The 25145-nt window shown below is 68.3% G+C and overlaps 1 protein-coding gene across 2 annotated transcripts in view; it reads left to right on the top strand.

The window, feature by feature from the left end:
- The window catches only part of PNPLA7 (patatin like phospholipase domain containing 7), a 36496-nt gene that overhangs the window by 2846 nt on the left and 8505 nt on the right, over window positions 1-25145 (top strand). Inside the window, exons 5-21 of one of the 2 annotated variants that reach the window (XM_045846139.1) lie at window positions 417-508; window positions 590-730; window positions 1300-1459; window positions 2109-2189; window positions 5327-5455; window positions 5844-5924; window positions 6737-6833; window positions 7451-7591; window positions 10164-10252; window positions 10335-10481; window positions 11883-11960; window positions 12782-12987; window positions 13727-13858; window positions 14332-14455; window positions 14748-14861; window positions 15420-15489; window positions 20892-21041. In XM_045846139.1, coding sequence (XP_045702095.1) covers window positions 417-508; window positions 590-730; window positions 1300-1459; window positions 2109-2189; window positions 5327-5455; window positions 5844-5924; window positions 6737-6833; window positions 7451-7591; window positions 10164-10252; window positions 10335-10481; window positions 11883-11960; window positions 12782-12987; window positions 13727-13858; window positions 14332-14455; window positions 14748-14861; window positions 15420-15489; window positions 20892-21041 — 2032 coding nt within the window. Of the gene's footprint in view, window positions 1-416; window positions 509-589; window positions 731-1299; window positions 1460-2108; window positions 2190-5326; window positions 5456-5843; window positions 5925-6736; window positions 6834-7447; window positions 7592-10163; window positions 10253-10334; window positions 10482-11882; window positions 11961-12781; window positions 12988-13726; window positions 13859-14331; window positions 14456-14747; window positions 14862-15419; window positions 15490-20891; window positions 21042-25145 lie in introns of both variants that reach the window. The other variant, XM_045846138.1, reaches the window with a different exon arrangement.

Below are 25145 nucleotides of genomic sequence, written 5' to 3'. Positions count from 1 at the left end.
GTGGCCACACGCCCACCGTGCAGCCCACAGCCCGGGGCCGGCAGTCCTCGGGGACCTGAGGACAGCAGGGGGCAGTGGTTGCCTGAGGGGGTCCCCTCTGCGGCCCCCCATGCTGCTGCCTGAGGATGGGGGGCGGGCACAAAGAGCTACCCTGCAGGGACAGGGTCAGAGGGGAGGGAGGCAGGGTCAGACGGCAGGCTTTCGAGGAGCCGTGGGCCACGGGGGCTGTGCAGCATAGTGGGTGCCGGAGAAGCGTCATCCTGGGGGGGTCACAGGAGCTCGGGGGCGGGCGCTGGGCTGGCCGTGGGGATGGGACGTGTGGTGGTCATTGTCCACGGCACCCGGGCTCGTCCCCCGTGTCCTGGGCGGGCCGGGGCTGGGTCCGGCCTCAGGCTTGTGACTCGGGCTCTCTGCAGGTGAGCACGCTCCCCAATACGCTTGTGGGGAACACGGCCGCCCCCCGGCAGCGGGTGAGGAAGAGGACCAAGGTGCTGTCCCTGGCCAAGAGGTAACGGGGCTGCCCTCCCTGGGGGCGCGGCCGCGCTCGCCGCCTCGGGCTCCGCTCCAGGGCCGGGTGTCTGCTCGGCAGGATCCTGCGGTTCAAGAAGGAGTCCCCGACCCTGCAGCCCAAGGAGCCCCCGCCCTCCCTGCTGGAGGCCGACCTCACGGAGTTCGACGTGAAGAATTCTCACCTGCCCTCGGAGGTTCTGTACATGCTGAAGAACGTTCGGTGAGAGGCGCTGGGGGCCGGTGGCCACGCTGGCCGGGGACCACCACGGCCTGGCGTCGCAGTTCCCCCCCCGCGGGGCCGCCGACAGTGGACAGGGCTTCCCTGCTGCCGCCTGTGCCCCCGCGGCCGGCAGAGCCGCCTCCTCAGCAGCTCCGTGCCGTTGTGCTCGCCTGCGTGTCGGCGTGTTCCCCTGCGGCCGGGAACTCGGGGTGTGGGGGGGTGTGCTGCACCTAAGGGGTCCCCTCCCCCTCTCCCTGGGATCCTCCCTCCCCCCTTTCCAGCCCATTTCACCGTCCCCTGAGGGGGCTTCTCCACCGGGCCTCGGTTATGCGTCTGGCTCAAGCTCAGAGTCACAGCCCCGGAGTCCTTTTGAGCTGAGAACAGCTAATGGGGATTCCGGAGGTCCAAGCCCCTGTCCTGACGGTGGCTCCAGGCTGCAGCCCCGTGGAGGCCGGCCCTGTGGGCCTGGCCGGGGCAGCGGTGGCCTGGACCCCCGTCGGGCTGCGCCCAGAGGCTGCCCCGCCGCCCCTCCATCCCGGGGGCGTCCACACGCGCTCTGGTTCCTGCAGGGTCCTGGGCCACTTCGAGAAGCCGCTGTTCCTGGAGCTGTGCAAGCACATGGTCTTCGTGCAGCTGCACGAGGGGGCGCACGTCTTCCGGCCAGGGGAGCCGGACACCAGCATCTACGTGGTACAGGACGGGCGGCTGGAGGTCTGCGTGCAGGACGCGGTGAGCGCCCGCCGGGGTCGGGGCGGCGCCCGGGGACCTGAGGCGAGGTGCAGGGGGCGGGCCTGCGCATGTCCTCTGGTCCCGCCCCCCCAACGTCTCCCTGCGTCTCCACTGGGAAGTCGGTGCAGCGTCCCCCATCCTCGTTCTCTGGGCAGAAGGGCACTCCCGGCGGCCCCCACGCGCTGGACAGGCCGCGGGCCCTGCCCGCCGCACCGCGCCGCCACGGCGCCTGCGCTGTGCTCGGACGCAGCACCGGCCGTGCCGCACAGCGCCCACGGGGCTCAGCACCCGCAGCGCCATGTCCGGCCGGGGCCCGCAGCAGCCTCCCGGTGCGGCCCAGGTGCGCGCGCCTGCCCCCGTGGCGGCCACGCGTCACCAGCAGCGCAGGTGCCCGTTCTCGCTCCGTCCAGCGGGGACGTGTGGCCAAGGCCGCTCGCACGCCGACAGCACCGACGCGGGGCCCGCAGCCTCCCGGGGCAGCCGGCCCGGGGCCGGACATCGTGCGGCCGGCGGGGTCTCTTCAGCCCCCACCCCCTCCTGTTTGTCCTCACGCCCCCGGTCCTCTGTGTGGGAGCTCGTCACCCGTGGCCCCTGCCAGGCGGCCCGGCCCTCCGCCAGCGGCCCACTCTGCCCTGCCCCCCACGCGCAGGACGGCTCGGAGGTCGTGGTGAAAGAGGTTCTCGCGGGGGACAGCGTCCACAGCCTGCTCAGCATCCTGGACGTCATCACCGTGAGTGCCCCCCCCCGCCCCCCCGCGCTGCGCCGCTCTCGCCCCTCCCCGGGGCGGCGGGTCCCTCCGCGCCAGGGCCGCGGTCCACGGGGCGGGGCCGGCCCAGGAGGGGCGGGGTGTCCCGGGAGCAGCTCCACGCACACGCAGGGCCGAGCACTCGCTCGCGGGTTTGGCTGTCTCCGCGCAGACGGGTCTGGCGCGGGGTGCCGCACACGCCCACCCGCTCCGGGAGTCCGAAGGCACGGAGCGTCGTGGGGGGCGTCCCCCCGACCCCGTCCCCGCTCAGGGTCCCCTGCGCCGCCGCCGCCGCCGGCCCCTTCGCGCTCCCCGCCCGCCTTCTGTGCCGCGCGGGTGGCCCGTCCGCACGCCACTGCGCGCGTCTGGGGTCTAGTCCCTGGCCGAGTCCTTAGGGGGTCTCGCTGGACCCCAGGGCACAGAGCGCCCGCAGGGGCTGCACCCCAGTCAGGCCTCGCCCCGCCAGCTGCTGAGCCCCGAGGTTCGACTCTTGCTCCCCCCGTCGGTCTGAACGCAGCGTCGAGAGCTGCGGCTTCCGAGCTTCTCCGTGTCGGACGCATCGGGCGTCCCAACGGCCCAGAAGTCCCTGTCGGCGCCGCCAGCAGCCGCGGCCAGCTCAGTGCCCGTGTGTGCCCCCGCCCCCGCCCCCGGGGCCCCCTTCTGAGCCAGGTCCCCTCGCCCTCGCGGGCCCTGCACACGCCCGTGCGCTGCGGCGCTGCCTCTCGCCGCCTCCTCACTGCCGTCCGGCTGCTCTCCCTTCGCACGGGAGGCACCTGCCCCTCGGTCTCTCCTCGGGTGCCCGAGGGCTCTCGGGTGGCGTTCAGGACGGACGGACCCCAAGTTCTCATGCGGGATGAGGGGTGACGAGCTGTGGGCAGAGACGGGGAGGGTGTCCAGTGCGCTCACCCCGCCCTCTCAGACGGGCACAGGCGTGTCTGAGCTGCTTTGGGGCCGGGGGTGGAGGCGTGGAAAGGACTGTGGCCCCTGGCCTGACACTTGGCGAAGCTGAGGGAGACACCCCCTCCTCTGAGCAGGGCGACCCACCCCGAGTGGCCAGTGGGCAGTGGGAGGCGCTTCTGCCCCAGACGGGCCGACGGGCAGGGCGGGGAGGGTCTGGCCCCTGCTTCTGCGTGTGTGCGGGGCCCGGTGGGCTGAGGGCCCGGGGTCAGGGGCGCCCACTCGTGCAGGTGACCTAGGAGGGACGCAGCCTTCTCCGCCTTGGCCGCCGGCTCTAAGCAAAAAGGAGCTCCGCCCAAACGAGCCGGAGGCCCTTCCCTCCTCTGATTGGTGGGGGCCGAGGCCGACCTCCGGGACTTGGGGTTGAACGCCAGCGCTCACAGCGCTGGGAGCGGCGCCCCCCTGCCCACGGCGCCCCCCTCGTCCCTGGGCCCCCGCGGGGTCCACCTTCCTCGAGGGGGGCGGGGGAAGAGAGGGGGGCTGGTGTCCCAGGGGACGGAACTCTGCGGGGTCGGTTCGTCGCCTGGCAGGACCTCACTTCTGCCTCAGCAGACGTCGGGCTTGTGTGGTTCACAAACGCAAGCCTCAGTCAGCGAAGCCACGCGGCGAGTTCCAGGCGCCTACGTGACGTTTTGGGAGCCTCTCGTCTCTCCTGCCGCCCCGGCGGAACAGCTCCTCTGGGCTCCCCTCGCGTTCCAGAACCTTCTCTCCTAGATGCCCGTCGACTTCCTGCACGGGGCCGAGAAGGCACAGCCGTGCCAAGTGTGTGCCCGCCGGGCGGCAGGGTTTCAGACGCGGCGGGTTCGGGGGCGGGGCAGAAACTCGCGGGACGGAGAGCGCGCAGACGCAGCGTTGCCGTCGGAGGCCCCGGCCCCTCTCTCGGGGACCCACACGCAGATGCGAGACCGCGGAGGCGCAGGGGACCCGAGCGGCACTGTCCGCCCTTCGGTGAGCCGGTGCCCAGCACGGGAGGCACCGCCTTTCCAGAGCCCGCGGAGCAGCCGCCGGCACCCAGGGCCGGCCACAGACCTGCCCGCGAGGCGCAGAGGGCAAGACTCGGGGGACGACGCGCCGAGGGACAGCCGTCGCCTCCCGCTCTGCGGGGGCTGCTCAGACGCGGCAAAGACGCCAGGACCGTGGCCGGAGGAGCAGCAGGGGTGAAGCCCGGCCGCGGAGGGCACCGGTGAGGACGGGGCAGCCGCCCTCGGGCCGGAGGAGGCACCGGCACGGCCCGCACCCGCTGGGGGGCGTGTGGCCGCGTCCGCCCAGGACTCTCGGGGCTCCGGGCCGGGCAGCTGGCAGCTCACCGGAGAGCCGCTGGGAGGCGAGAGCGGGCACTTCAGCGCAGGGAAGCGAGTGTCCAGCCGCACACGCACAGACGCGCCGGGGAGTCGTCCCTGGGGCGGCGACGGCGACACCCTGGGGACACCCCAGCCCTGCCAGCACGGCGGGCCTTCCCTCCCGGCCTGGCACCCAGGTGCTGCCGGCTCCTGGGGACCTCCGGGACGGGAGGTGACCGGGCCGGCGCGGGGAGGGAGGGTGCCCAAAATGCTCGCTCGCTCGCTGCGGACAGAATGCCGGGCGGTGCCGCCTCTGAGGGGGTGGCTGGTGCGTCCTCAGAAGCCGTGACCTTCTGGATGCCCAGCGAGAGAGCGGGGGCCGCCACACAGCGCCCTGCGGGTCACCGTGCACGGCAGCTTCACGTGCGCCTGTCTCGAGCCGGAGACAGGCGTCCGCCGTCCCCCACGGGGGGGACACCGGGGTGTCCGTGGGTCAACGGCCGTGCCCGGGCAGCCGGCCCGGGGGCCATGCGGGCCTGGAGTGCGCGTCGCAGGTGCCCTGTCGCAGCGACGGGGGCCGGGCCCCGTGCGATGCCCTTTCCGTGGCGCCTCGCCACAGGCAGCGCCGTCGGGGCCGGAGAGGGCTGGGCGGCTGCCGGGACCGGTGTGGGAGGCGAGCGTGGTGACGGGGCCGGGCTGGGCATCAGCCAGGGCGCAGGGCGCAGGGCGCCGCGAATGTGGGCCTGGGCGCCCTGGTAGGTGCCCCCCCGCCCCAGCTGAGCCTCCTCCTCCCCACGCGCTGGGCTCCAGGGGGCCGTGCGAGAGCCGTGTGCCGGCTGGAGTCTCGGGGACAGCTGGGGGCTCACACGGTGCCTGTCGCCGCAGGGCCACACCGCACCCTACAAAACCGTGTCTGCCCGCGCCGCCACCCCGTCCACCGTCCTCAGGCTGCCGGCGGTGGCTTTCCAAGGAGTGTTTGAGAAGTATCCGGAAACCCTGGTCAGGGTGGTGCAGGTGGGTGCCTCTGGGCCCGCCCGCCCAACCCCGCTGGTGCAGCGTCCAGGTGGGAGTCGGCGGGAGGGGCCTCGCCGCAGGGGCCGCACTGAGGGGCGGGGCCCTTTGGGAAACCTTGTCTCGCTTGGTCTGCAGCAAGAATTAGTGGGCCTCACCCGGGCCTTCCCATCTGCCCCTTCCCCCTGAGGCTTGTTTAATTTTAAACTTCTCGTCTGAAGTGAGTTTAGATTGACAGGAAACTTGCAAAGATGCTGCAGAGGGCTCTTCCCCTGACGCTGACCCCTAGGTGACCCTGGCGATGGCCAAAACTGGGCTTTGGGGGGGGCGGGTGCAGGCCTGGGAGGCCGGGCGGGGGGGCTCACGGCCCGGCCGGCCCTGCCGCCCGCAGATCATCATGGTGCGGCTGCAGCGGGTCACCTTCCTGGCTCTGCACAACTACCTGGGCCTGACCACGGAGCTCTTCAACCCGGTGCGTGCCGCTGGCAGAGGTGATGCGGGGTCATGGGGGCGAGCTGGGGGGGGCCTTGTGCGCAGCGCGGCCGCCGGGGGGCCGGGCGGCGGGTTCCTTCTGAGGCCGGGGCTGCTGCCTCCAGGACACCGGCTGCCAGCGGCCTGAGGCGGCCCCGGCTCCCGTGCAGGGGGTCTCGGGTTTGGCCCGGGCCCAGCCCTCCTGGCCCGCTGGCCTGCACCGCCTGACGGCTGCCCGGCGGAGGCCGCCCCTCCCGTCCCTGGGGCCCCTGGACCGTCCTCGCTGTCAAGGCCGGTGGGTGGCGGTGACCGCGGAGGAGCCTGCTGCCACCCCCCCCACCCCCCGAGTCCTCGGGAGGAGCAGACGGGGTGGCCGTGACCTGCTGTGCCCTCGTGGCCTAGAGGGCAGCCAGGCCCGGGAGCCGGTGCCGGCCAGGGGTCCGGTGGAGCCCGGCCACGTCCCCGTGGCCCCCGTGTGCCACACATGTGTTCGCCGCTGGGCCCCCCGGGCCGGTGCCGCCCTGGGCTCCCTGTCTCCCTCTGCGGTCCTCTGAGGGCCAGCCCTCTGGCCCCCCCACCCACTGTCCGTCTCAAAGAAGAAAGACAGTCACGGTTTCTGAGCGCTTCAAGCATTGTGTCAACTCGCTGGGTCTTTGGTGCCGCAAACAGGCCAGCCACGCTCATGTGGCGGCTCTCCCAGCCGACCTGGCCCCTGTCCCCGAGGTGTGGCTGCCCCCCGAGGGTCCCCCGCTGGCTCGGGGAGCCCCGGGCGTCCCAGGCGGCAGCTCCATTCTCTCCTGTCTCCCGCCCCAGGAGAGCCAGGCCATCCCCCTCGTGTCTGTGGCCAGCGTGGCTGCGGGAAAGGCCAAGAGGCAGACGAGCTGTGGCCCCGAGGAGCCCAGTGACCCAGGTACCTGCCCCTGGGACCCTCCCCTGCCCAAGGCGAGGCCCCTCCCGTCCGCCGGCCCTCCAGTCGCCTGCGGTCCCCCCATCTCTGCAGAGGGACCGGGCCCCGGGGAGGGGTTTTCGGGGAGCAGCTTCTGAGCTTTGTGCTCCGGCCACGCTGCTCCGAGGCCCCCCGGGGGGGGGGCCTGGGTTTGGGGAAAGAAACTGACCCCCGAGGCTCCTGGCCAGGAGCCCCTCCAGGGTTCGTGGTGCACAGCCACACTCCCGGGGGTTCACAGACAAGTGCACCCACTCGCCGGAAGGGCCACCGGGGTGCTGATGGCCAGGCTCAGCCTGGGTGCCCGGGGGCCCTTGGCGGGGAGCCGCCCTGAGGAAAGACGCCGTGGCCCCCTCCTGCGGCAGGAAGTGGCAGCGAGGGGCCGGGCAGCTCAGGAAGGCCCTGGGGGCGGGGCAGAGCGGGGCCCGTGTCTGAGGCTGTCCCCTGCCTGTCGGCCCCCTGGGCGGGTGATGGCCAGCAGGCAGGTGTGCAGAGGCGGTCCCTGGGCCCTGAGGAGGGCGGTGGGGGCTGCCGTGGGGACAGATGCCTGGCCTCACCCCCGCGCCCCCCCCTCCCCCCAGTAGACCTCGGGGGCAGCCGGGCAGCCGCCTCCGGGCCTCTGCTGCAGAGGAGCCAGTCCGTCCCGCTGCCTGCCGTCCACCAGGGGATCGCGGACGAGCTCGGCCAGGCCCCGGCCGGCAACCAGGCCCCCGTGGCTCCGCCAGGTAAAGGGCCACTCTCCCTGGCCCCTGGGTGCCGGCCAGCGGGTGAGGCCTCACCCCGGGGACCCCGTGCCGGCGCTCTGGCTCCGCAGGAGGCAGTGGTGGGCCCCTTGCCACACCCCCGGTCTCACCGTGGCCCCCGCGTCCTGGCGTCCGTGTGCACAGTGCCGCACCCGTGGGCCCTGCCGGCCCCCAGCACCGTCCTTCCTCCCTGCGCTGGGCGGTGCCGGCCTCACGCAAACACGCGTGCTCCTGGGAGACAGTGTCCTGGGCTGCGTGGCCACCACGGTGGCTGGACCGTCCCCGGGAGACACTGCCTGTGCCCACCACCCGCCGCCGGCCGGCTGCTGCGCTCTGGGCGGCTCTCCGTCGCAGAGGTCGCCTCGGCCCCTTGTCCAGCTCGCTCCCGCCGCGGCGGTGCCTCCGGCCGCTGGCTGGTGAGCGCGGCGGCCCGTGCCCTTCCCCGAGCGCGGAGCCCCCTGCTCCCTCCGGGGCAGCTGTCTGCTCCGTCTGCGGCGCAGGCTGCGGGCGGCTCCTGCGGTGGGGGGGGCCCTCCTGCGGGGGGGGGGGGCCCCGAGATGCCCGCTTCCTGGACGCCAGCGCCCCCCAGAGACGGAGTCTTGGGTCTTGCCCCTGCTTGTCTGTGGGTCGGAGACGTGCTCTCGGCTGTTTTCCGTCGGCCTCTCACGCTCGCCTGTGAGGCCGGGGTCTCTCACGTTCCCCGAGCCCGAGCGCACGGTGTCCCTCCTGGTGGGAGGCCGCCCGAGCGGCCCCAGCCGCACATGCCCGTTCACAGGCGCGAGCAGCTCGGCCCCCAGTGAGTCGGGGTCAGCGCAGCCCCGGGCCGCGCCTCCTGCCCCCAGGCCGAGCGGCGTCTTTCCGCCGCCGTCGTCTCCGTGTCGGCCGCCCGCGCTCCGCGTGAGGCCCGGCCTTCCTGCAGCCACGGGCCCCAGCGCCTCCCGCAGCCCCAGGCCCAGGCGGGCGACCCTGCGTGTCCCCCCGAGTCACGCGAGCCCCCACGTCTTCCGGGCCCCGGGGTGTGGGGGGGCTCGCAGGTCCCTGGGACGGTGTTTTCCGCTCACCGCCCACTCTCGGGGGCGCCCCGGTGAACCGAGGTTCTGAGACGTCGGCGTCCAGTTTGCCACGTGTTTTCTCCCGGGGTCCGCGCGTCCGGTGCGGGGATGGCCGGCGAGGGTTAACCTTCTGCTTTTTGCACAGTTGCTCCTCAGGACGGGTCTGTCATGTAAAGCGAGCGGGGGTCCGTAGGGGATTGGCCGTATTTTAAAAAACACGCTCAGTGAGTTTTTTCAGACAAAAGAAGCTTAAGCGATAGGTAACTGGAAACAGCAGTGGCCCACGCATGGTGACCTCGAGCGGGGACTCTCCGGGACGTGAGCCCGGCAGCGAGCGCCCCCAGGGGGCAGTGTCCCCGCCCACCCCCCCGGCCCACGCCGTCCCACGGCACACTCCCGGCGGGCAGCAGGCACGCCCCGAGTTACGGGGTTCACGGGCCGTGCAACTGCAGCCGCTGCCGGAGACACGGGGGGCCTCCGACGCAGGCGTGCGTTTGCCCCAGGAGCGCAGTCGGGTTTTACTTTTGTTTCCAAACTGGACCTCGGGGTCGTAACACGTCGTTCACTAGCCCTGCGGCCGATGAACAATGTGACAACGTGGTAAACTACGATACAGGGTAACAGGCGGCCACACTGTAACCAGCGCTGGAAACTCCCAGTGTCTCAGGGCGGGGGAAAGAAGTTGCTAACCGCTCTGTCACCCAGAACACTTTGAATCTTATTCAAGTGCGACAGGAGCTGGGCGGACCGATCCCCTGTGAAATGCAGCCTTCCAGACGCTTGCGGGAGCCCGTCCAGCGGCTCCTGGTCACTGTCCGTCCGAGCGCAGACTCCGTCCCCGAGGCGGGGGGAGGGGGCAGGGCCCACCTGGTCCACCCTCAGAGCTCAGCGGGCCCGGCCACCTGCCCCCGGCGGTCCCGTCCGTGGCCTCTGACGGGCGCCCACCCTGTGCCGTGGCTGTGCCTCTGGTGCGGTTTCCGCGCCCCCGTGAGCTGGCTTCTGGGAGGGCGGCAGGCGCGGCTGCGGCCGGGGCGGGCCTGGTCTCTGGGGTCCCGCTGCCACGGTGCCAGTGGTCACCCCGCCCCTGGGGAGCCTGTCCCCACCTCCTGAGGCCAAGGGTTTCCAGAGGCGACAGGACTCGGTAGGAATGAGTGACAGGCTACACCTGCCCTCCTCCCCCTGGGGGCCGCTCCCTCCTGTCGGGCCCGGCTGCCCTTCCTGGTGTGGGCAGCTCACTGCATCTCCGACTGCTGGAGGGTGAGGACCGGCCTGACCCCCGGGCGCACCGCGGGAGCCACCGCCCAGCTCCTGCCCGGCGGGCAGACCCCGCGCCAAGGCGGTCGCGTCCGGGGGAGGGTGGCTCAAGCACGTTTACGAGGCACAGCAGCCCGGCGGCCCCACTCCCGGACCCGGTCTCACCTATGGGTGGGCCCGCGGGTGTCGGGGTGCCTGGCGGGCCCCCCCCCACCCGCACGCGTCCCGAGGCTCCCCTCCGTCCGCAGGTGCCGCCGCAGACCCGCGGACAGCCTGTGACTGTGCCCGGGCCCCCCTGCACGCAGAGGAGCGCCCCGGGAGCGCCGCGGCCAGTAAGGTAGGTCTCACCCCCCTCGCACCCCTGCCCGGCCCGCGCCTCCCGCGAGGCCCTTCTGATGGCCGGTCTGCGCTCCCTCCAGCCCAAGCGGAGCGTGGTCGTTGCAGAGACGCCCTCTGCCGTCTTCCACTACGCGGACGGCAGCGCGGACGACACCGTCGCCGGCTCCAAGACGGATGCCATCTTCAGAGCCGCCAAGAAGGACCTGCTGACCCTGATGAAGCTGGACGTAGGTGTCCCCAGCCCCCGGCTGCGCCTGATCGGCGGCATGTCCCGGCAGAGGCCCCGTGTCCTCCTCTCCGCGTGCCCCGGGAACAGTCCCCGTGACCGTGTGCGGAAGTGTCTCCGTGGCTGCTCCTTCCTGAGGCTCCAGTGCCCGCGGAGCCAGGACCCAGTCGTGACAGTTTCGTTCCGTCACTGGTGCCTCACCCCCGCCCGCCCGCGGGGCCAGTGGGGAGCAGGAGACAGCCCCCCGCCGCCCCCCGCACCCTGCTGGCCCCCGGGAGCCTCCTTCCTGCTCGGGGACAGGGCCTGGAGGACAGAGTCCTCGCCCGCCCCAGCACACGCCTCGCTGACCGTGGAGCGAGAGGGAGAGAGGAGCATCGGCCAACCGTCTCCTGGACGCGCCCCAGTCTGGGGTCAAACCCACGACCTCTGGTGCCCGGGACGACGTTCCAGCCAATCAGCGGCGCTGCCCGGCCGGGGCAGAGAAAGGGGCTCCTTGAGTCCTGGTCGCCTGCACCGAAGGCACCGCACGGCGCCTGCCTGGGCCTCCTTCTGGCCGGTGCCGGGGACACAGGAGCGATGGGGGCCTCCCCGGACAGAGGTCCCCCCGCCCCCCACCCCACTGCCGCGAAGACACCCTCTCCTCTCCGGGTGGGAGCTCGGGGTGCCGCTCCGCCTGGACTGGGTGCGGGTTTCTTCCTGCTCCCCGGCTCGGGGCTCCAGCCGTGTCTGCCTGCCTCCCCAGGCCCGCAGGACGGCTGCCGGCGTGACCCCGCAGACACGGAGTGAACCCTGCCCCCTGCCCTCTCCGCCCCCGAGGCCGGAGTGACTGTGTGTCAGCCTCCCGTGGGGTCTCCACGTGCAGGGCCTTCCTGTGCCTGCACGCACGGGTGTCCTGTTCACACTCCGCTGGCCTCTGGTCCCGGCTTCCCTGGCTGTTGGCCCCAACCCTGAGCTGCTTCTCGCTGGGGGTCAGTGGCCGTGCCCGGGGGCAGAGCCGCTGTCCGCAGGGGCCTCGCTCTGAGCCGTGTCCCGGCTGAGCCCTGCTTGTCCGGGGGTTTGCCCCGTGTTCCCCACACAGGTGTTTGCAGGGACGCACCCCCCGCCACCCCCCGCCAGGCTCTTAGCTGCCCAGACACCTGGCGCACCTGGGGGAGTGCGTCCCAGCCAGCACCCGGCACCTCCATCAGCTCCGTCCCCGACACTAGAAGAGACACTTTCTCCCCCGCGTCCGCCCTGTCCCGCCAGGGGACCGAGGTCACGCCGGGGCCTCTGTCCTGGGCCGGCCACCACCTCGGTGTCGGTGTCGGCAGGTGGCCGTGCCCCCCCCCACCCTCCCCGCCTCCCGCGGGGACTGTGCCGCCGCCCTGAGCTCCTCGTGCTGACGCTGCGTCTCTGTCTGCAGGACCCTGCGCTGCTAGACGGCCGAGTGACCTTCCGCCACGTCCCGGGGGGCACGGTGGTGTCCAGACAGGGAGACCAGGTGAGGGGGACGCGCGGTCCGAGGGGACGGTCACAGGCGCCCGGTGTCCTGGGTCCCGCCCACCCTCTGCCGAGGGGGTGCCCGGGCCCAGGCGACTCCGGCGTCGGCAGGGGTGGGCTGGGCCGAGTGGGACGTGGAGACCAGCCCTGCGCAGGCAGCAGAGGCCGGGGGGCGGCTTCGGGCCTCCTGCGGACTCTCCCTGAGACGCCCCCGGGCGTCGGTGGCCCTGTCCCCGCCCCTCCCCTCAGAGGAAGCACACGGCTGGCCGACGGTCTGCACCCAGAGGGTCTGGGGCACCCGGCTGGAAGCCCTCGGCCGGTCCCCCGTGGTTCACACCGGGCGGTGTGCCTCTGCCCTGAGCAGCCCATCCGGGGTCCTGCCGCCCCGGCCCCCTCCCGTGCAGACCGCAGGGCTGTGGTCCTGTGGGGGAGGGGGAGCGGGTTTGGAAAGAGGCCCCGGGACAGACGCAGGTGCACGGGGTCGGCGTCGGAGCCGATGTTAGGTCCCAGACGCCTGTGATGTGTGCAGGGCAGCCGGGGGCGGGGGTCCGCCAGCTGCCGTCAGGGGCAGGCCTGTCCGGGCCGGGCAGAGAGCAGGGGCCCCTCTCGGGGACGTGGGGTCTGTGTGGGCGCTAGGCGGGGAGAGAGGCCGTGTCCCGACCTCTCGACCTCTCGGGGAGCTGGGGCCGCCCGCAGCTGCGGGACAGGGTGGGGGTGGGGGTGGGCTGCACCTGCGATGCTCGCCCCCTGGGACCGGGACAGTCACGTGGGGCGGGGGGGGGGCAGGCGAGGGTGCGGCTGACCTGCCCCCCCCCCCGCCAGGACGTGAACATCGTCTTCGTGGTCTCGGGGCTGCTGCACGTGTACCAGCGCCAGATCGACAGCGAGGAGGACAGCTGCCTGTTCGTCACGCGGCCGGGGGAGCTGGTGGGCCAGCTGGCCGTGCTCACGGGCGAGCCGCTCATCTTCACCATCAGGGCCAACCGCGACTGCAGCTTCCTGTGCATCTCCAAGGCCCACTTCTACGAGTGAGTCCGCCGGCGCGCGGGGGGCGGGGGGGCCGCCGTGGGGCCCACGTGGCGGGTCACAGGTCCCGCCCTGCCCCCCGAGTGTCCTTGCGGAGACAGGCGCCCGGGCAGGATAGGCCGGGGGGGGGGGCGGGCGTGAATGTCAGGTTCCGGGGCGGCCACCATGTCCCTGGGGCCCTGGAAGCCGAAGTGGACTCAGCGCCTTCTCCCGGGCTGGACGGAGCCCCCGCTCCACCCCCGCAGCCCCGCCAGGCCCAGATGCGGGAGCAGCCCGGGGGAGCCCGGCCCCCTCCCGGTGTGTCCTTGAATGTGGGTGCGTCCGTCCCCGAGGGCGCCTGTGCGCTCACAGCCCGAGCCCCCGTCCCCTCCCTCCCGAGGGTCCTCGCCCCACCTGGGGCTTCAGGCCCGAGGCCTCTGCCGACAGGCCTCCTGCTGCCCGTGCCCAGGGTGGCAGGGATCCCCGGGGGCGGGTGACCGCTGGCAGGGGCTTTGCCAGCTCTCCTGCAGCTGCTGGTCTCGGGGCACACGGGGCGGATGGGCCGGCCCGGTGACTGGGCTCTGTGCGGTGTGGCGGCCCCTGGCCTGCCCGCGTCACCTGCTCAGGGGGCGACCCAGGTCGACAAGCGGGGGGTGGGGCAGGTGCCGCGTGCCCTCCAGTGCCGCGGCCTGGAGGGAGGGGGCGGGGCTGGAGGGGGCGGCCGAGGACTCGGGCCGGCGTGACCCCGGGCCCGTCCGACAGGATCATGCGGCAGCAGCCGAACGTGGTCCTGGGCGTGGCCCACACGGTCGTGAAGCGCGTGTCGTCCTTCGTGCGGCAGATCGACTTTGCGCTGGACTGGATGGAGGTGGAGGCCGGGCGCGCCGTGTACAGGTGGGCGCAGGGCGGCGCGGGGGCCTCCCGGGGCCTCCCGGGGCGCGCCGCCCGGCTCCAGGCTCGCGTGCGCACTCCCGGACACGCGCGGGCAAACCCACACCCTCCTTGAACGTGGCCCCAGAGGCAGTGTCACAGCGGCGTCTGTGAGGGTCCTGCGGTGCCCCCCGCCCTCCTGTGACCTCACGCACCCACCGCGCCACAGCCGAGGGCAGCTGCGCACGGACTGGGTCGCGGCTGCCAGCATTCGTAGCATTCAACACCAGAACCAGGACCCAGCTGCACATGTAAACATTTCCTAGGAAGCCGTCACGAGCGTGTCATGTGCTGGCACGCGTGTTATTTAATGGGAGATGACCGTATTTCCCAAAGGAAGAGTACTCAGTCAGAAGGCCACTTCCCTTGCTGGGCTGCAGGCTGTGTCCCGGGGCCCCCCGCCGGCGCCCTGCCTACCCGCAGCCCTGTGCCCGCAGGCAGGGGGACAAGTCGGACTGCACGTACATCGTCCTCAGCGGCCGGCTGCGCTCGGTGGTCCGGCAGGACGACCTCAAGAAACGCCTGGCCGGGGAGTATGGCCGCGGAGACCTCATCGGCGTGGTAGGCTGGGGGGCCGCCCCGCTGGGCCCTGCCCCGGGGTCCTGCCTGGCCTCGCCTGGCTCCTGAGCAGTGGGGGCCAGGCAGGGTGGAGGCGGGGGCTGTGTGTGCTGCCGCATGGGCAGAACCCAAGGGCCACAGGTCTCCAGGGAGGCCGGCAGGGGTGGGGGCCCTGCCCCCAGAGTCCCACCTGCACCCGCTTTCGGGAAGCGCTGCCCCGGGGTCCACCCTCTGCTTCGGGGCGCGGGGCAGCGGGTGTGCAGTGCGGCCGCGGCTCCCAGCGTGTCCTCCGCAGGTGGAGACGCTCACGCACCAGCCCAGGGCAACCACGGTGCACGCCGTGCGGGACTCGGAGCTGGCCAAGCTGCCGGCGGGGGCCCTGACGTCCATCAAGCGCCGGTACCCACAGGTGAGGGCTCCGAGCGAGCGGGGTGCCCTCACCATGAGACCGCCGCGCCTGGGCGGGGGCTTCTGGTCGGGGGTCAGCGTGAGGCACTGGGTGAGGTGGTGCGGAGCAGACCACCAGTTGAATGGCAGGGTTCTCTTTCACTTTTAGAGATTTTATTCATTTATTTTAGAGCAAGGGGAAGGGAGGGAGAAAGAGAGGGAGAGACACACGAATGTGTGGTCGCCTCTCACGAGCCTCCACTGGGGACCTGGCCTGCAGCCCAGGCACGTGCCCGGCTGGGAGTGGAACCAGGTCACAGGCTGGCGCTCGGTCCACTGAGCCGCACCAGCCACAGCGGAGTGGCTCAGCTTCCGGTCAGTCGGACGGGCTCTGGCCGGTGTGGGCCCAGCCCCAGCCCCTCACAGGGCGGGGCTCTCCTGCCGGGAGCCGCCGTCCCCGGGTGACGAACAGGCCGGAGGACGGAGATGCTGGCGGGGGCTGTCGGCAGCCACGGTGGCTCTGAGCACGTGGGTCCGGGGACTGTGCTTCCTGCTCTGAAACGAGTGGTTTCCGCCGCAGGTGGTGACCCGGCTGATCCACCTCCTGGGCGAGAAGATCCTGGGCAGCCTCCAGCAGGGGACCGCGCCCGGTGAGTCCGCTGGCTGTCCCGGGCCCCTGCTCCCAGCCCCTCGGTTCCCTGGTCGCCGTCGTGTGTCCGGCAGCACTTGTCCCTGCCCGCCCGCCGGCTGCCCGACGCGGCCTGTCTCCCCCGGGAGCCGTGCTGTCCCCCCGGCACCGGCCCGTGAGCTGCAGGAGGGCAGCGCTGTGTCCGGGCTCGTCCACTGCGGGCCTCGGAGGGTGAGGGGACAGGGGCGGCCATGCGGACGTGTGGGGGTGGCAGAAGCCGACCCTGTGGCCAGCGAGGTCTCATGCTGAGGCAGCATGTCTGCCTCAGTTTACTTTTCTCTGGAGGGGGGTTCATTTTATTTTATTTTACTCTTAAATTATGTTTTATTGATTATGTTACTGTAAGTGTCCTGAGTTTTCCCCCTCTGCCCCCCTCCACCCAGCAGCTCCACTCCCTCAGGCCACCCCCAGCCTTGTGTCCGTGGGTCATGCGTGTAAGTTCTTTGGCTGCTCCGTTTCCTGTGCTGCACTTACATCCCCAGGGCTGGTACCTACTTCTGCTTCTTCTTTTTCTTCTGCTTTTTTTTTTAAGATTTTACTTATTTATTTTTAGAGAGAAGGGAAGGGAGGAAGAAAGAGAGGGAGAGAAACATCAATGTGTGGTTGCTTCTCATGCACCCCCTACTGGGGACCTGGCCCGCAACCCAGGCTTGTGTCCCGATTGGGAATCGAACCGGCGACCCTTTGGCTCCCAGGCCTGCACTCAAACCACTGACCTACACCAGCCAGGGCTATTTGTACTTCTTAATCCCCTCACCTCTTCCCCCATTACCCCAACCTCCCGACTGCCTAGCAACCTTCCTGTAACTAACTGCTTTCTCTCGCTGCTTTTTAGGGTTCTCTCTTTGTCTTTACTCTCTGGCGCTTTAACTGTGGTGTGTCGTGGAGGGGCCTCTTTGCATCCACCTTGTTTGGGACTCTCTGTGCTTCCTGGGCTTGCATGTCTGTTTCCTTCACCGAATGAGGGGTGTTTTCTTTCATTATTTTTTCAGATAGATTTCCAATTTCTTGCTCTTTCTCTCATCTCCTTCTGGTGCCCCTATGAAGTGAATGCTGGAATCATTGAACTTGTCCTGGAGGCTGCTGACACTCTCCTCATTTTTCTGGGTTCTTTTTTCTTCTTCTTGTTCCGATGGGTTGTTTTTTGTTCCTTTTGTTCCAAATCCTTGATTTGAGTCTCAGTTTCATCCACTCCACTGCTGTTTCCCTGTAAACTGTTCTGTATTTCAGTTAGTGCATCCCTCATTTCTGACCGGGTCTTTTTTATGCTGCTGAGGTCCTCACTGAGCTCCTGGAGCATCCTGATCACCAGTGTTTTGAACTCTGCATCTGATAGGTTGCTTATCTCCATTTTGTTTGATTCTCTTTCTGGAGATTTGATCTGTTCTTTCATTTGGGCCATGTTTCTTTGTCTCCTTGTTTTGGCAGCCTCCCTGTGTTTGTCTCTGTGTATTAGGTAGAGCTGCTGTGACTCCCTGTCTTGGTAGAGTGCTCTGATGCAGTGGGTGTCCTGTGGGGTCCACTGGCACAGCCTCCCTGTCACCCAAATTGGGTAGTTGAGGTGCACCCTCCATGTGGCCTAAGCACACCCTCTACTTGCAGTGGAGCCTTGGTTGCTGTTCGCAGGTCCGTGGGAGGGATTGACCCAGGCCAGTCAGCTGCAAGGACTGGCTGTGACCACTGACCACAACCTCTGCCCTCCGGGGAGGATCAGCTGTGCAGGGGCAGGTGGTGGTGCTCCGATGTGGTCTGTAGCTGTCCACTGGGTGCGCTGGCCCTGGGGTTTCCCGGGGGGCACAGGCCAAGGTCAGCCCCCACCTGTGTTTTGCCTGGGGCCCCCTGCCTGAGCTGCAGAGCAATCTGAGAAGGCTGCTCCTTGTCCTGGGCTTGGAGATTCCCAGGGGAATCCAAGCTGTGAATCTAGGCTGGCTGCTGCTTGTGCTGGGCCTGGGGCTCAGTGAGGCCAGCTGTGCTCGTTTGAGAGGATTTAGGAAGTTGTGCAGTAGGAGCCAAGACCAGCCATTCATATGGAAAAGCAGCTTGGGTGGGCCTGTGAGTTGGGTGGGGCCAGTCTCTGGGGATCTCCAAGGTGGGTCAATCAGTGTTAGCCAGGTTGATGGAGTCTCGGATGTGGCACCAGCTTGCTGGCTTAGTGGCTCAGTAAAGGGACAATGGTCTGTGCTCACCCCAATGCCAGACACCTCAGCCCCCACCCCCACACGCCACTGGTGCCCCTCAAACTGCTACCCTGGTGCTGGAGCTCAGGGAGTGAGTCTGAGTAGGTGAGTCCATGTGTGGGTTCTTGAAGAGGAACTGCTTGGGGCTCCAGAAGTTTCTTCCACCGACTCAATCCCTGCCGGTTTTTGCAGCCAGAAGTTGTGGGGACTTCTCTTCCTGGCCCTGGAACCCAGGGTTGGGGGGCCTGGTGTGGGGCTGGGACTCCTCGCTGCTGAGACGCCCCTCCCGAATGTTTATCCACCACACGTGGGTGAGGGACCAGCCCGTTCCCCGTCTGCGCCCCTCCCACCCGTCTGGGTGGACGTGGTTTCCCTAACTCCGTGGCTGTCAGACTCCACTCGTCTCCATCTCTGACAGCTCTGAGTGCTGGTTGCTCTGTATTTCAGTCGTCATTCTGACGTGGCCGTGGGAGGAGGCCAGCTGTGTGTACCTGCACTGCCCTCTTGACCAGCGGCCCCTCGTTTTCCCTGTAACCGACCGGCCGGCTGCGGGGGGAGCACGGAGTCGGGCTGTGTCTCGTGCTCAGCCCGTGGGCGTCTGACGCCGTCCTCCTCGGTCGGGGTGCCTGTCGCTGCGCTGCGGTTCTCCGTCCTCCCCTGCTCCCAGCACTCCCCTCCCGGCTCCCGCCTTCTCCTCAGGGACCCGGCCTCTCCCAGTGAAGTGTCACCTCCGCCTGCGCTGGGGGAGGGCCCTTGTGCAGTGTCGTCACTTGTGCTCTGAGCTGTCAGGCGTGCTGGACGCTTGGGACAAGTGTCCAGAGCCCGCCTTCCCGGCCCCTCTCCGTGTCCCCCCCCAGGCTGCCCCCGGCCCCTCCCCTTCTCTCTGAAGAAGCCGCGTCCACAGCGGGGCTCGGGAGCAGGTCTGCGGCCCCCACCCGGGCTCTTCACCCCGTCACCCGGAGGCCCTCCCCGGCCCACGCGGCGCCCCACCTTCCGGGCGCCGGAGCCGCCCTCAGCCCGCGGCCCAGACTGCGTCTTTGCCGCAGGGTTTGGGAACGGGGCTCTGTGCGTCCCGGCGTTAACTGCTTTGGGTTCGTCCCGTCTGGGTTTTGCTTCTTCCCACGTTTGCTTCTGGAATTGTAGGTTCGTGTCGTTCCCCAAGTTCTCGAAGTTGCGGCCTTTTCTCTCTGAGCGTTCCTCGGCCCTGGACTCCCTGCTGTCCCCCCCCCCCCCCCCCGCCGTGTGGGACCCCTGCTGTCCCCGCCCCCCTCTGCTCCCCCGTCCGCGCTCAGGGGAGGGGTTTCTTCTGGTCCGTCTCCGAGGTCCTCGGCTCTTCCCTCGTCTGGCTCCTGCTCTCCGGCCTGTCCACAGAGTTTAAAGCATTTTTAATCTCAGGTGTAACACTTCTGCACCTGCTTCAAGACCGCGTGCGATCGCCGTTTCCATCTGGTTACCACCACGGCCTTCTTGTCGTGACAGGCAGTTCCCGCGACGTGCTGCCCCTCGCCTGTGGGCGTCTGTTCGCACTCGGGGCGAGGTTCTCCTGGCTCCGAGACACTGGTGACGGCGGGGGGGGTGCACCCTGCACTTCGAGTGTTAGGTGGAGAGACCACACTCCCCACCGGAACCTGCTTCGGTGGACCCCCAGTGTGCCCGCCCTCGCCGGGCACGTCCCGGCCGCGCTCCCAGGCTGGGTTTGAGTGTGGGCTGACTCCCGGGGCCCGTGCAGCCCGGCCCTGCCTGGCTGCTCCCGCGCAGCCCAGCGCCCGCGCACCGGCCGGCTGGCGTCCCCACCCTGTGATTCCGCCCCGTGTGGTGCGTGGGCTCCCTGGGAGCCAGCCAGGAACTTCTCAGTCGGATCCGGAGACTTCCTTTCTCTGCCCTCTCTCTGTGGTCACCCCTCTGAGTGGGGGTGCTGCCTCTGCTTGCTGGCACAGGGCTGGAGGGGGGAGTCCAGCCCGCCGTGCATGTCTGCTGAGTGCTGGGGGCCCCAGACAGTCGCCCTGGAGGCGGCCCCCGATGGGGAGGGGGAGGGAAGGACCCGCCTGCCTGGAGCTGGGCAGCAGCAGGGTCACCGCTGATTCTGTGGCGTCCGTGGACCATCCCCAGAGCCAAGGCCCCCAGCTGTCTGTGCCCTTCTGAGGGCTGCCTCCCTGTGCCCCTCCCCCGGGGCCAGAACCGGAGCCTCACCTGCCACGGGGCTCGCGGTCAACCCTCGGTTTCCTCGCTCGGGCGACAGCCGAGGTCACTGGAGAGACGGAGGGAGGCCGTCCCCGAGGAGGACGCAGGAAAGCCGGTGAGAGGGGCCCTGCTGCCCGAGCATAGCCGGAGACCCGCTCGCCGCCTCACTTCCAGCCCTGCCTCGTTAGCTCTCGGCACCACCCCCACCCGGTCCTGCGTCCCCCACGCTGGCCCACACTCCGCTGTCGGGACCACCGGAGCGGTGGGACACGGCAGAGCCACAGTGGACACACCCTCGGGCAGCTGGGCCTCTCTGCGTGTCCGGTGCACGTGCCTGGCCGTGCCCTCGGGGGCCAGGGGGTCTGTGCAGGAATAGGACGGCTGGGCTGGGGGGTGAGCGGCGAGGAAGCCGGGGAGAGAGCCCTTGGTGTGGCCTGGCCGCAGGAGGCCAGGGTTCGCGGGGCGGGTGGCAGGCAGGAGGGGTGCGACTGCCCCTCCGTGGAAACAGGAGACACTGACGCCTGGGAAGTGGCTTTGTTGTTGGAAATAAACGTCCACCTGGGTCCTTCCGACGGAGGCTGACGGGTGCGGATGTGGCGTCTCAGGGCCGGGGCTGTGCCCCACTGACTGGCCCCTCGGAGGCTGGGTCCGCCGCCCCCCAACCAGCCCCGACGCAAACGTGCCTGTGGATCCCACTGTTCACCGTTTCTGGGACAGAGGCCACGCTCCCGGCGGGCGGGTTCACGGCACCGGCCTCACTGCCTCCGCGTGGAGTCCCTGAGTTTTCTATTCTCGGCTCTCCTCCCTCGGGCCGGCCGAGTGCCGTGGGCGAGGGGTGTGTCGCGGGCGGGGCCTGCGTGTCAGCGGGAGGGGCTCCGGTGCCCGGCTCTAGTCTCCTGCCCCCCCAGGCTGCCTGTGCCCGGGTGTCCTCGGAAACATCTAGAGGCCCCAGGGTTGGTCACGGGTGCCCGACCCCTCCCGCTGACCCATGACCCTGTGCTTCCAGGTCACCAGTTCGGGCTGCACTCTGTGGGCAGCAAGTGGGACTCGGGGAACCCTGCCAGCAACCTGTCCACGGTGGCCGTCCTGCCCGCGTCCGAGGACGTGCCCCTCACCGCCTTCGCCCTGGAGCTCCGGCACGCCCTCAGCGCCATCGGTGAGCCCCGCCCCCTGCGGCCCACGGCCTGGCCCGACCCCTGCTCCTGCCTCACGGTCTTTCCAGGTTCTTCTTCTGCACCTGCGAGTGGTGGCGGTGCCCTCGCAGCTGAGTCTGGGGGCCGGGGGGCTGCGCTCGAGCCCACCGCCGCCACAGGAGCTGTGACGCCTGCCGGGCGGGTGCCCGCGGCTCCGCTGCCCACCGGGCCCTGTACGGACCTGGTGCTGGTGGCCACGCGCCTGCGCCCCAGGCTGGGTCTGGGAAGCTTGGGTTGTGTTTCCAAATTCCTGAAAGCTGTCAGACTTTGGGGTTCAGAAGCGAGAAAGTGAGATCCCTGAGAACCTGCAGGAATTCCCCCAGGCACACAGTTTATTCCTGACTGTCGGCAAGTCGCACGTCTTTGCACGGTTGTGCACAACCCCAGTGAGAGACGGGGTCAGTCTGCTGTGACAGGGCTCCGCCAGGTTTCAGGGGTCGTCTCTAAAAAACGGCCCGGCCGCGGGCGCGCGAATGCTCCCTGTGGTGAAACAATGCAGCACCCAAGACGACGCCCGTGTCCACCTGACGCAGACACTCAGTGCCAGGAAGACCGAGCAGACGCCAGATGGCGGCGACTTGTGAGACGGAAAGACGCTGCTGTACCTGTGCAGTGTTCCCAAGTTACTCTCCAGTGAAACCTTGCAGCACAGAGAGCACTGCTGGCCCTCAGCCCTGTTTTCTGTGTTGTAACAAGTTCTCCAGACCCGGAGCTCTCTGCTGACCGCTGAGCGCGCCCGCGGGCCCCTGCCGTCTGCGCGGCCACCGGCGCTCTTCAGACGCGCTCGTTCCCTACAAAGGGGAAGGTTTTATTCTGAAGTGAAAAGGTTTCACTTTGAAGTAATTGTAGGCGCACAGGAAGTTGCAAAAATAGCAGAGAGACCCGTGTGCCTTTCCCCCGGTTTCGTAACCGTGGCATCGGGCCCGAGAGGCAGACACTTGTCTGCTTTGTACGTGTCCTCGGACGCCACTGGTTTTCGTGTGGCTGTGCCCACACGTGCAGGTGCGCACGTGTGCTCGCAGTGCATCCATGTCCGTGCGCGTGTGCGTGTGCGCCCACGTCTGTGTGTTACAGGGAAACCCCCAGGAACTGGGTTCTTCTCGCCGGCACGGGGGAGGGGCGCAGACCAGCAGGCCTGCGGGCGTGCGGGCAGCGTTCGTCGGTGCTCAGTTCTGTGGGGGCGCGAAGGCCAGGTGGCCAGAGGAGGGGGGCCAGGAGCGCGCCCCTCCCCCCCCATGCAGCAAAAGAGCCGAGAGAGCGAGTCCTTCGTGCTGAGGACGTACACGGGTGGTGGGGCGGGGATGAGGGGGTCCCTTCCCCTCTGCATTTCAGCAGAATCTGAGGAGGACCGGTGTCCCTTGTTCTTGAGACATTTGGTGGAATTCACCGGCGCAGCTGTCGCGTCCAGGGCTGTGCTTTCTTGGTTTCGTTCTCGTCATCACTGGCTCGATCTCGGTGCCCGTGATGGGTGTGTGCAGGTTTTCTAGGGTCCATTCTTGGTGGGTCCCGTGTTTCTAGACACGTGTCCATTCCATCCAGAGGATCCAGTCTGTTGGCGCACAGCTGTTCGTAGCACCCTCTTATGCTCCTTCTTATTTCTGTGAAGTCGGTCTATCGTTTGTTTTAGTGACTTGAATCTTTTTTCTTTATTCATCTTGCTAAACACTTGTCATTTCTGTTCCTTCTTTCAAAGAACCAACTTTGGGTTTCATTTATTTTCTCTATTTTAGCTCCAATCTTTATTTTTTCTTTTTTTCTGTTAGCTCTGGGTTTATTTTATTATTTATTTTTTTATCCTCACCTGAGGACATTTTCTCATTGATTTTTAGAGGAGAGGGAAGAGAAAAACACTGACATGAGAGAAGCATCAATTGGTTGCCCCCACGGGCACCTGGACGGGGGATCTGCTCACAGCCTAGGTATATGCCCTGACCGGGATTTGAACCTACAACCCTTCAGTTCTAGACGACGCTGCAGCCAACAGAGCCACACCAGCTAGGGCAGTTCTGAGTTTAGTTTGATGTTCTTTTTCTGGTTCCTCACGGTATGAAGCTAGGTTGCTGGCTTGAGGACTTTCTTCTTTCTTACTGTCCACACTGGTAGCTGCGACTCCCCCTCAGCCCTCCTTTCACTGCGTCCAGGACGTTCTGGAACGCTGCGTGTTCATGTGCTTGTGGCTCAAGTCTTTTCTGCTTCCCCTGCAGCTTTGACCCACTGGTTGAGTGAGCGTGTCTTGTTTAACTTCCACGTACTTGTGCATCTTCCACTCTCCTCCCGTTCTTGGTTTCCAGTTTCACACCATTGTGACCAAGAAAGAGACACTGTGTGATTTCAGTTCATCGAGCCTTGTTTTGTGGCCCGGCCTGCCACGAGTTCCGTGCACGCTGGGGGAGAGCGTGCGTCCGTGCCGTGGCGGCCTTCTTCCCGTGCGCCTCAGCGAGTGCACAGGGGGCCTCCGTACGCTGGGATGTGCAGTTCTCCGGGACTGGGAGGTTTGTTTGGTGACTGGCCGTTGGGGTGCCCTCCTGCATCAGTGCCTGTGACATCACCCCCTTTCCTTGGGGTGCCGCCTTGTCCTGCTGATGGGCCGAGTTCTGTCTGTGATCTGGTTACAATTCCTTTTTTGGATGAAAATGTTGCAGGTACTATCCTCTCTCTGTGGCTTTTTTTTTTTCTCTTTCAGTGATGTCTTTTGGCAAACAAGTTCCTGGTTCTGTTGTAGGCCAGTTTATCCATTTTTTCCCTATCTTGTTACTGATTTTTGTAATTGGTCATGACAGGAGGTAGCCAAGATTCACTTTGTCTCTGGGTTTCTCCAGCTGACCCAGAACCTCATTTAGAAAGACTGAACTCTGACCCCGGCCTGGCTGGGCCACCTCTGCCAAGTCAGGTGACCGTGTGTGTGGGCAGCCCTTCCTTCTCCAGGCTGCTTCTGCTGAGCGGGGATCCGACTGATGGCCGCTTTCCTCTGGCCCTCAGCAGGTGTCACTCCCTCTCCTGCAGCTGACCGGGCTCGGGGAAGAAGCCGTCGGGCCGCCCAGCTGGTGGCCACTGTGTCTGTGTCTCCTCCGGGCCTGGGGCCTGCGCCACCTGGGCTGCGGGCGGGACCCTCCTGTGGGTGGGATGGTCGCCATGTTCCTGACGGGCAGGAGCTGCAGATGGTGCCATGGGAGCCGGAACACCACCACTGGGGGCTCCCCACTCCCCTGGGGGCCTCGGAGAGTGCCCCCATGTCCAGGAGACGGACAGCAAGGGGCAGGTAGGGCTCTGCCCGGGGCCCCCTGAGGGTCCCAGGGCTGGGCTCCTCAGTGCTCCTGCAGCCAGACACGCCTGCCTGTCCAGTCACATCCTGGAGGTCCAAGGGGTGGGCAAGATGTGTCCCTGCAGGGCCCACCCCAGAGGGAGGAGGCTGGCAGCTCCTCTCAGCCCCCGCACCCACAGCCTTCTGCCCCGTGAGCCAGGGCGCTGTGTGCACACAGGTCAGAGCACACAGCCCACCTCCGCAGGCCGCCATTGTAGACACACCTTTATTTGGGCAATCCCTCACCTCAGCTTTTGATCAGATGCCCTCGGAGAAGCTCTGGTGTAAGTGCAGGGCGAGAAGGCAGCCCGGCACCCCTGCTGTGCCGTCAGACCTGGGGCCCTCTTCAGCCCTTCCGAGACTGTGCTGTCTCAGCTTCTGTCCCGAGCCCCGGCGGCCGCTCTGTGGACTCGGACCCTGGCCTTGCTGGTTGGGCAGGCCCTGGCAACTCTGTGGGCGCGGGCGCCGAGACGCCGCAGAGGGCAGACGCCTGCTGCCGTCAGAGGCACACACGGGGGTTGTGCGTCTCAGCCCCGGTGACCGGCACCGCACCGGGTGCAGCCAGCCTTGCCTTGCTGACCTGCGTCTGGGAAATGGTATTGTCTTGCACTTTACGAGCTCATGAGTCCCCTGCCCCCGGCATGTAGTCTCAGTGCTGCGGAGTTTCCAGCCCTTTGTGTGCAGAGGGAGAGACTGAAGTTCAGAGAAGCCCGTGCCCCTGGCTGGTGAGCCCCTGAGCGGGTGCAGTCCTCCCCGCCCCCGGGGG

Source organism: Phyllostomus hastatus, unplaced genomic scaffold (genome assembly GCF_019186645.2).
Source record: "Phyllostomus hastatus isolate PE091 unplaced genomic scaffold, TTU_PhHast_1.1 phas_contig_495, whole genome shotgun sequence".
NCBI lineage: Eukaryota > Metazoa > Chordata > Mammalia > Chiroptera > Phyllostomidae > Phyllostomus > Phyllostomus hastatus.
Note: the sequence above shows the minus strand (reverse complement) of the source record. Positions and strands in the feature narration are given on the sequence as shown.